This window comes from Myotis brandtii, unplaced genomic scaffold (assembly GCF_000412655.1).
Source record: "Myotis brandtii unplaced genomic scaffold, ASM41265v1 scaffold621, whole genome shotgun sequence".
NCBI lineage: Eukaryota > Metazoa > Chordata > Mammalia > Chiroptera > Vespertilionidae > Myotis > Myotis brandtii.
This window is the reverse complement of record NW_005370372.1, coordinates 3,929,253-3,939,515: the sequence shown is the minus strand read 5'-3', so window position 1 is coordinate 3,939,515 and position 10,263 is coordinate 3,929,253. Positions and strand designations below refer to the sequence as shown.

Sequence of the window (10,263 nt, the reverse complement as noted above, 5' to 3'; positions counted from 1 at the left end):
GCACAAATTTTTGTGCACCGGGCCTCTAGTATATATATAAAGAGCCAAGGGCTGTCATATCGGAAACAACTGAACAGACGACCAAACAGGCTGTGGGTGTCCAGGCCGGCAGGGGGGTTAGTGAGGGATGACCAAATGACCGAGCAGCGGGCTGCATGGAGCGACCAGGCTGGCAGAGGGGGCAGTTGGGGGTGACCAGGCCAGCATGGAGGGCAGTCAGGGGCGACCAGGCCAGCAGGGGGGGCAGTTGGGGGCAACCCGGATTGGAGAGGGTGCAGGTAGGGCTGAGGGGGACTCCCCTCCCCCCCCGCCGTGCATGAATTTCGTGCACCGGGCCTCTAGTTTTCTTATAAATGATTCATGAATCTGTACATTACTATAAGAGACAGGGAAGGAAATTCTCTCTAAATATTGGGAGCACAGGTATAAATTGGCTACTTACTACCAATGCTGAGAAGTAAATATGAATGAGCATATCACCTAAGTGGGTTAATTATTAAATCTATCTTAATATTTTTATCCTTAAAGATAAAATATTTAGTAAGAACAGAAATATTAAAAATCACACAGGGATGATCACATTTACAAAGCAAACCAATCTCAAAGTTAATGATAATGAAAAATGCCATTTTAAGGGTATAGCAAATTGTTAATAGTTTATGTACTCAATGGATTATACACATCTATATATAGAAATATAGGTACAAAATTTTGTGTTATTTAAGTATGCTTTTTCCAAAAATGTCACATGATCTTTATTCAGTTATATATTTCTGTACAAACACAAACTAGTGGAAGTCACTCTTGTCTCAGAAAATATAGTTATTGCTGTTCTCTAGAATAGTTCCTCTAACAGGTTTTGACTGCATTACATTTGCTATATATTTAAGTCACAGTATTATTTACTATCATCCAGCTTATGAGTGTATAATTATATGAGCACCACATGAGAGCTCTTACGGCTGAACTGGTCATTTTCAGCCATGAAGACAAAGCAGTATCACTCACAATGGTTAAATTTATTTTTCTGTGATCAGCACCATGTTATGGTTTACTCATGTACATGAACCCTCAAGCTGGACAATCTAAATTTACAGTAACACATCGCTTTCAGACATTAAATTACAAAAAACCATTATTATGGCTCGGTTTAAATGATGATATCAGCAAGGCTGTCATTTGAGCCTTTTGTACGTGTAGATTTCCTGTAAGGCATTCATAATGTTGATAGGCAGAATAATATTATATTGCATGTAGGATTTGGGGTTTGTCTCAAGTTGCTAATGTTTTCTCCATTATAGTCTATTTCTTTGGCTAAACAATGAAATCATTTTCTTCTTGTATAGAAAACAGATATTTACTTGAAGAGTGAACTGATTATCCTGTCTTAAAATAAAATTTCTAACTACATATCTGAATCCAAAACAAATACCATTTGAGTCTAAATTGCAATATTTGATACTAATGCCCAAATATTTAAGATACTTGTGGGTGAAGAGAGAAAAAATGCTTACATTGTTTACTATTTGCTAACTTCTTTAAGAAAGAGAAACTATTGAACCAATGATATATAACAGCTTTCTGTCAAAGTATAGACTTCACTGATTTCCAAATATAGCTCTATTTCTCTTTTCTATACAAAGGACATGTTTTTATTTCATTCCCATGTTTCTCTCTCACATAGATGTTTTTTTCTCTGTCCCTTCCTTTCTCTCAAAATCAATAAAAATCACATCCTTGGGTAAGGTTAAAAAAAAAAAAAGAAACAATGAATGTTTTTTTTCTCTGTCCCTTCCTTTCTCTCAAAATCAATAAAAATCACATCCTTGGGTAAGGTTAAAAAAAAAAAAAAGAAAGACAATGAATGTGGAAAATTCTCCAAATGAGCATCTTTGTCATTACTATTTAATCTCTAAAGAATAAAATACTACCTATGGGAATTTAGGAAATAGTTAATCTATTCAGCAAACATGCTTTGCTTTCATGAAGTTTGGAAATACTTTGGATAATTTAAATAGTAAAGATATTTTTAATGAAATTTCTAGCATGTGAGCCAAAGATGAGTATAAGTAGGCCAAGAAATACCATATACATTGCATTTTTGGCTTTTTGTGAGAGAATTAGGACATTGCTAGAGATCACCAAGATATTCTTTAAATGGCTACTAATTTTAAACCATGATACATTTTTCCTGTTTGTATTGTTTTATTGAGGTATAATTGATATATAAGTTTCAGGTATACATAACATACTTTTTGATATATGTATATATTACAAAATGGTTGCCAGGATAAGGCTAGTTAACATGTGTCACCATATATAGTTACAAAAGTGTTTTTTTCTTGTGATGATGGCTTTAAGATACACTCTCTTAGCAACTTTCAAATGTGAAATAGAGTATTTTAGTCCTTTGATGCAATCATAAGGAATTGCTTTCTTAATTTCTCTTTCTGATAGTTTGTTATTAGTGTATAGGAATGCAACAGATTTTTGTATATTGATTTCATATATTGTCACTTCACTAAATGCATGTATTAGCTCTGACAGCAGACCTGTGACACATGGTTTAATACCAGGCACCATATTAACTTTAAAGAACTGTAAGCTTGTTTCAGTTCTTTGTTTATTGCAAGAACATGATTCAGGCCATGATTTGTGACATTAGGACGATGATGTGGAATCTGTTTCCATATACATCTTAGAAAGAGTAACTGGGGTTATAATAAGTGGGAGAGTGTGAGAACAAATGAGTGAACTCATATTTCAGCACAAACCTGAATGAGATACCTCAAATAGGCAATGGCAGTCCACACGTAGTCTAGGATTTTACTTGAGAACTATTTCTTGTTTGTTAAATAAGTATGCTTGTTGGTCAAAGCCAACGTCTGAGAGCTTTACAGGGAGGGAGCTAATCTCCAATTCTTTCATGTCATAGAAGAGGCTGCTAAGTTTCTACGGCTGTGGTAAGACGCCCTTTGTGGTCCCCACATCACTGTCTTCCTTAGAAAGTAAGGGCTTCAGCACCAAATCTGTTTAATAGACTAAAGATTGTGTTCCAGGTTTTACAGATGCCAACCTCTGGAATGATTTACTACAGGGAAAAAATGGTCTTACAAACAGTTATGGAAATAATTTCGAAACATCACTGCTATCATAATTAGGAGTCAAAAACAGATATGCTTGTAAATACAAAGAGTGTCCACAAAAATCACTTTTAATCTGAGATTTCATTTGGAATTTGCTTGCCTCATACTTTTGCCCAGATTCAGACCTGCAGCCCCGTGCAGAGGGAAGATCTCAGCGTAATGAGTCCATAAATTCTATGTAGAAATCTAAGGAAGCCACAGAGCTCCTGATTACATCTTAAAATGACATGGAGGCACATAGGTTTTGGAACACAGATACTGAAAATCCTGGTTTAAAGAATGGGAGTTCTCTTTATAGCTCGTGAATTTAAATACAAAAGACTTCCAAATTATCTAGCCCAGGCCATCCCTCTCTACTCCAGATTTCATATTTCTAACTTCCTACTCAACATCTCTACTTGAATAGCTTATAGGCACCATTCACTTATCAACTTTCTCCCTACAAACTTACTCCTTCGACAGTCTGCTCTTTCTCATTAAATTCCATCTACATATTTCCAATGCTCAGTTCTGAGAACTTGGTTCATCTTTGAGGCCTCTATTTCTTTAACATCCACACGTACTACATTAGCAGATTCTATGAGCTCTGTCCAGAATCAAACCACTTTTGCCACCTCCACCTCTATCATCCCTGTGAAAGTCACCATTATATTTCACCTGGATCATTAGAGTAGCCTTTTTGCAGCTTCTCTCTCCTCTCCCCTCATCCTCCTTCTACTCCAGGTCTGCAATCCCAGACAAAACCAACCCGGTCTTATTAAACAAAAGTCAAATTATCGCTCACATATTAATAATCTCTCTATAGATTTCTATTTCAATTCAGCTTTAAGAATTTCTGAACCTCCTCTTTGAAATGTTATTCTTCCAAATAATGCCATGGTTCCATTCTTCTTCACATTCAAGTCCTTGTTCAAATATCTCATCCTTGGTAAGGCCTCCCTGTCCACCCATTTAACATTGCCACCCCCTGCTTCCCACACCCCTTATCTCTCTTCTTTACCATTTCATAATTCATACACCTTCCCATTTTTTTACATACTAGAGGGTTTTCTTATTTATTATCTGTCTTCCCCCTTTAGAATTTATTATCCCACAAGGCAGGGATTTTTGCCTTTGAGTTGTTGTTTTTAGAGTGATATACCTAGCTCTAGAACACTGCATGTCAAATAAGTGTCCGGTGATACAAACTTGTTGAACTAATAGATAAAAGCATCAGAATCATCTTGATATGCACAAGTGCAAGGATTGTTTAAACTGCCAATGTCCTTAAAGGCCTGTATCTATGACATGCAATAAAGTATCTATAAAATAACATCCAGTGATTTACTTAAAAGATCATTGGTCATGGCCGGTCCTATTTGCTCTCTCCTGCTGACACTAATTTTTATAGGTATTGGCCCTGTCATCCATCATGACCCATATCAAGGTATGACTGAAAATATCTGTGACATTGGCTGGTTCTAAATTCTGCATATTTTTTGTTCTACAGTCAATTTCAGTTCTGGTGGTCCCTTCTAAACGGGTGCAAGTTGGTTCAGAGTTTCCTGCCTAAGTCTTTGCTTAGATAAAAGACACTGCCTCAGACTGCCTTGTTCTCTTAATCTAACCAGCTACCAGGCACTCATCATTCTAAAGAGTAAAGAATGCTCATCAAGTTTTCAAAAAAGCAACTCAGGATACCCATCTTGGAGCAATGTTCCTTTTGTTTAATTTTTTAAGTATTTAAAAAATATATTTATAGTGATTTTTTAGAGAGAAGAAGGGAGAGGGAGAGAAAGAGAAATGTCAATTCAAGAGTGACACATCCTTCAGCTGCCTCCTGCACGCCCACTATGTGGGCTGGAGCCACAACCCAGGCCTGTGCCCTCACCCTGGAACTGAACTGGCAACCCTTTGGTGAGGATGACCACTGAGCCACACTGGCCAGGGAACTAGCACAAGCATTCGATTACAGGAGAATTAAGTGGCACAGGGAAACCCTAGAAAGGTGGGATTTAATAATATACACAAGCACATAACATGAAAAGAAGATTAAAAATTAGCTAATGTAAAAAAAAATAAAATAAAGATAAATTCTGATAGAAATATTTGTTGTATCACAGATGGGGAATTGTGTGGCAGAGGTGCCTTAAAAGGAGGGGGGAAAAAATTTCCAAAGTATGGTATTCTAGTTAACATATTCCTGAGAATCTCAAGTTATACAGCGCTACCGTTTTCTTCGTTCAAAGACTATTCCCGGTGCTTTTAGTGCCGGTTTGAAAGCATACTACAATTGTCTGGTGACATCAATTTTGATTTTCAGCTGAGTGCTTCATACTCACCGCTTCCCGGTTGGGTAGAACCGAGAGCAGGAATGGCCATCCCAGGCGCAGTAAGGGTCCCTGGCCAGGCAGCAGTCGGCGCAGGCTGTGCCGTAGATGTGGCAGCGATGCAGGGACACTTGGGAAACCCCTTCGTTGGAACTCACATACAACTGTTGCTATGAGAAGAATGATGATGATTTATTTCAGATGCGGAAGTTAAAAGGGAACTTTCAGCAGGAACACATTATAATATATGCCCACAGACCCCTGGATTCATTTTGAAACTAGACTGAAAACAAGAAGCAAAGTCCAGAAGGATATAAAGCCAAAATAAATAGAATTTTTTTTACGTTAATATGCCTATAACATTACCACTTTCCTGTTTAAAGGAAAAAGCTCAGAGTATCATGTAGAATGGTAATGTGTTTTAGACATTGGGATTCATTGTTCTCTCAGATTTGAGCTAATATATTACAGATTTAAATTATGGTGTTTGCTTTTTTCTTTGAATGCTGTCTTTTTGCAAAGTACAAGGCAGCTTTCTTATTCTTCAAGTCTGGCAACCCATCACGTTGTAAATTTGAAAAAATGAAGTCTAAAACACAAGACATTTTTAAGAATAGATGAAAAAGTAGATAGTAGTACATAAAATAAAAAAAACATTTTTCACATGCCTTTGAAAGTGACATATTTCTCATTAGGTGATTTTCAAATTATTGAGTAGAATATAAGTATTTATAAGTAGACATGTCTTAAACTTTCTGTGTATCCAGAGCTATTCAGCACCCTAAGTCATAAATGAAGATTTTATCCTTCTTTTGTAGGGTGTCAGGAGTTTTTATGATACTGCTCTAATTCCTGCAGCCTAGCATAAAGTGGTTCTCAGGAGTTGATGGGGTAAGTTTCTAATTGACACTAAATATTTTACGAAGGACTGACGTGTGATTCCAAGTTAGCATAGCATCTCTAAGCTGGATCTTGGGTACATGCACATACACATTCACACACATGTGCACATACACATTCATCTACACATATTTATATTATGTACATATATGTATATGCTGCTTAGAATTAAATCAGTGGGGACATCATTGTCCAGCAGGCTCTGGGGGCATACTTCTGGGATTCAAACCCTGGCTCAACCAAAATTTTGCTGTGTAACTTTTTGGAATCTCAGCTTCCTCTTTGCTAAAACTGGGATAATAGAGCATGTACCCTATAGAGTTTTTGTAAGAAATGAATGTAACAGCTAACTCTACATAAAATTTTTAGCATATTTTCTGACGCCTATAAGCTCAATGAATGTTAAATAACAGTAGTAGTAGAGTATATTATCAATTTATAATTTTTCAATTCTGATAAATCATTTGAATCACACCTCACTCTATATCTAATGTAAAATAATTTTTTATTCAGATCTATTTTTTCCAAAAATTGGGCTGAAAAATATTGATCCCAAGTTGAGACATTTAAACCATAAGAAAACTGCATGTTTTGATAATAACCATTTCTCTAACAATATTTAAAGTGGTGCTTACTTAGTACATTAATAAATATCACAGTGAATGCATCAGATTCATTAAAATTTTTTGAGGAAACTGGTTTATTTGAGAAAAGGATACAGATAGTTTCATTTTAGAAATTCTTTTTTTTAAGTAATTCAACTATTTTCTGCTGCATAGAATGCAAGAATAACTTAGAGAATAAAAGTCCATAAAAATGACAATAAAATAGTCTGAGCACTAGGGAAGGTACTAATTCATGATATTTAGCCTGGCCCGTGTGGTTCAGTTGGTTGAGCATCTACCCATGGACCAGGAGGTCATGGTTCCATTCCCAGTCAGGTCACATGCCCGGGTTTTGGGCTCAGTCCCCATCAGGGGTCATGCAGGAGGCAGCCAATTGATGTTGATACATTGATATTTCTATCTCTCTCCCTTCCTATCTCTTTCAAATCAATAAAAACATATTTTTTAAAAATTCATGATATATAAACATGTGTATATATATCTATAATGTTATCATTGGCAATTTGTAGTTCTTTCACACTATAACAATGCAGTAAGCAGTTGGGCAAATGAAGTCCCCCCCAAATCAAATAATTACCCTGCCCTCTATCTAATTAATTTAATGAAACATTTGTAATTATCTACATTTTAAGGTGTTGAAAGCATTTAATACTCAGTTTTTTTCTGTGTGTATGTGTGTGTGGTATATTGCAGTTTTATGGAATGGACTGTGAACTACAAGTTCACAAGTTGAATTAAAAGTTGAAACCTGTAACTGTATAGTGAACAACTACCATGCCATACAAATGGCTTCATGTTCATTTTGAATTTTGCTCTAATACTTTCGCTTTCCATTAAACTACAGTAAACAAAGGGTTTTCCTGCTGCTGACTTCAAAGACAATTCTGACTAGGAATCAGCTCTCTAGGACATTGGGAGAAATGATAAATGGCTTCTTGTTACTTGGGAAAATGTTTGTTATGCACCATACAAACATTATTACAGATGAGATCTTTAGTTTTGTTTTACCCTATTTATTTTTCTTCATAAATTTAGTCAAGTGAAAACTAGGACAAGACTGACTGTGGATTACTTGTTCATCTGCATCAGACCAAATATGGTGAAGAACACCAAAGTTATGTCATCAGATGTGCTAACACATAAAACCTTTATTCTCTATTCCAAGAAAAATGAGTCTTAGGCTCCTACAAACAGCAGTTACGAAAGACCCACTTTATTTTGGGCCATTTATATAAATTAATTTGTGAGAAACGCATTACCTTGTAGAGGCAGAAACTTAGCTCAGTGAAGTTAGATGATTCATTTGTAATTTACGGTCAGGTTAAGATTCAAACGTATGCCATTCCTGCTCTTAAGCCTACTCCACTTTTTATTATACTGCTCTGGCCCTTACAGTGTTTGCTTTGGGGTACCATTATACCATTAGGGATGGACATGTAGAGATTGGAACGGCACTTTTCTGTGATCCTTGTATATTTGCATGTGCAGGCACAAAGGAGAAGGTTAAACATTGCTGGTAATCACAGTCGGACACTTCTTCACCAAATCCTGAACCTGGTTATGGCTTAGATTGGAAACATTCAGATTTTTTTTAATGACATGTATAATCCTAAAAAATAGCCTTTTCTTAAAAACAAGCTTAAGAATGCATTTCATATTTTAAACATGTGACAGAATCAGGAACTCAAAAGAGGATTAATTACTCAATCTGAGCTCCTGAGAATGTGATATTATAGTGGCCCAACATTATGCTAAATTCTTTCTTCAGAAAGGTTTTTATTTATTTATTTTGGTTGGCTTAACACACAGTAATATTTGAGCATATAGGATATACAAAATGTTGGGCTATCATGCTGTACATACGTGTGTTTTGCTCTGATGGACTTTTGTACAAAAATAAACCTATTTTTGTCTCCACTAATAGCTAGTGAATTCTACATCAAAACTAAAAGTGATTTTGTGGTATTCTGTAAATAGTATTAATTATTATGCTAATATTAAAATTTATTTTTCAGAAATTATAAGTACACTTTTTCATAGTAGTAAAATTTTTTATATGCAAAGAAAATAAAAATGAGGTTGATTTTACCTTTTTAGATGAAATTTTCATTGTTGTTATAGGAACATGATTCTGAAAAAAGAAAAATATTGTTAGTTGTTCAAATAATCATTCAAAATGATTTTGCATTCAAAACAATTTCTCTTTTCTATTGAAATTCAAGAAATCATTATTTCTCTCTAAATGTATATATACTTTCAAAGTCTAGCAATACTTGTCTATAATATATTTCTTCTGGGGTAAGGATGGATTTGTTACACAAATATATGCCTAAACTAAAACAAAAGTTGCAATTATAACACATATATCAATATAGTCATTAGAAAAAAAAAGACAATTGGAGAGAACTGAAAAAAGTGTATCTTGGAATAATGAATCCAATGAGTAATGCAGGATTAATCTGGGTATCTGGGTGGGGGACTGTGGAATGGTACCCCATCTTATTCCATACACAGCACTCTGCATAAGACACAATTGTTCACCTGACATACTTATTAATTCTTTTTGCTGCAAAATAATGTTGTCAGGGATCCTCTTCATAAAAAATTGCTATTTTAAGAGAAAGAAGGAGAGATAGAGAGAAAAACACCAATTCTCGTTGCCTCCTGCATGACCCAACCAGGGATCAAACCTGAAATATGGGCATGTGCCTTGAATGGGCATTCAACCCCTGTCTCTCGGTGTTCGATGCTCCAACTAACTGAGCCACATCAGGGCAAGGATCCTCTTTTAATAAATGTGAACCAGTTAAAGAATCTAAGAATTTTCTGAAATAGTAATCCTTTTTGAAAGCCACTCTATTTATAAATTTACTTCTTAAATATTATTAGTTACTTTTAAAGATTAAAAATTAGATGTGATAACCTAATGAAAGTCTGAAATTTTACTTGATTAACTCAAGTGGGAGCAACCTTTCAAAATCAACTGTGCCCACAATGATTTCACTTTCTGAAGCTGTATGTTCTAACATTTGAAAGATAAAATGGCAATATCTCTAAACACTATTGTAACAAGTTTGGCTCATTGCTTAGAAATACACACACATACAGGGAAACCATAAAAATCTTAGAAGACTCCATAGGCAGCAAAATAGTAGACATACGTCGTAGCAATATCTTTACCGATACAGCTTCTAGGGCAATGGAAACTAAGAAGAAAATAAACATGCCGAACCGGTTTGGCTCAGCGGATAGAGCGTCGGCCTGCGGACTCAAGGGTCCCGG

At 35.5% G+C, this 10,263-nt stretch overlaps 1 protein-coding gene across 3 annotated transcripts in view; it reads right to left on the bottom strand.

Annotated features, from left to right (window-relative positions):
* The window catches only part of SEMA3C (sema domain, immunoglobulin domain (Ig), short basic domain, secreted, (semaphorin) 3C), a 156,641-nt gene that overhangs the window by 10,988 nt on the left and 135,390 nt on the right, over positions 1 to 10,263 (bottom strand). For all 3 annotated transcript variants that reach the window (XR_001359381.1, XM_005880038.2, XM_014528192.1), the window contains exons 14-15: positions 9,071 to 9,112; positions 5,468 to 5,625 (exon numbers count right to left, since the gene is read on the bottom strand). Coding sequence is in view for 2 of the 3 variants with exons in the window: in XM_005880038.2 (XP_005880100.1) it covers positions 5,468 to 5,625; positions 9,071 to 9,112 (200 nt within the window). In the remaining variant the exon portion in view is untranslated. The remainder of the gene's footprint in view (positions 1 to 5,467; positions 5,626 to 9,070; positions 9,113 to 10,263) is intronic.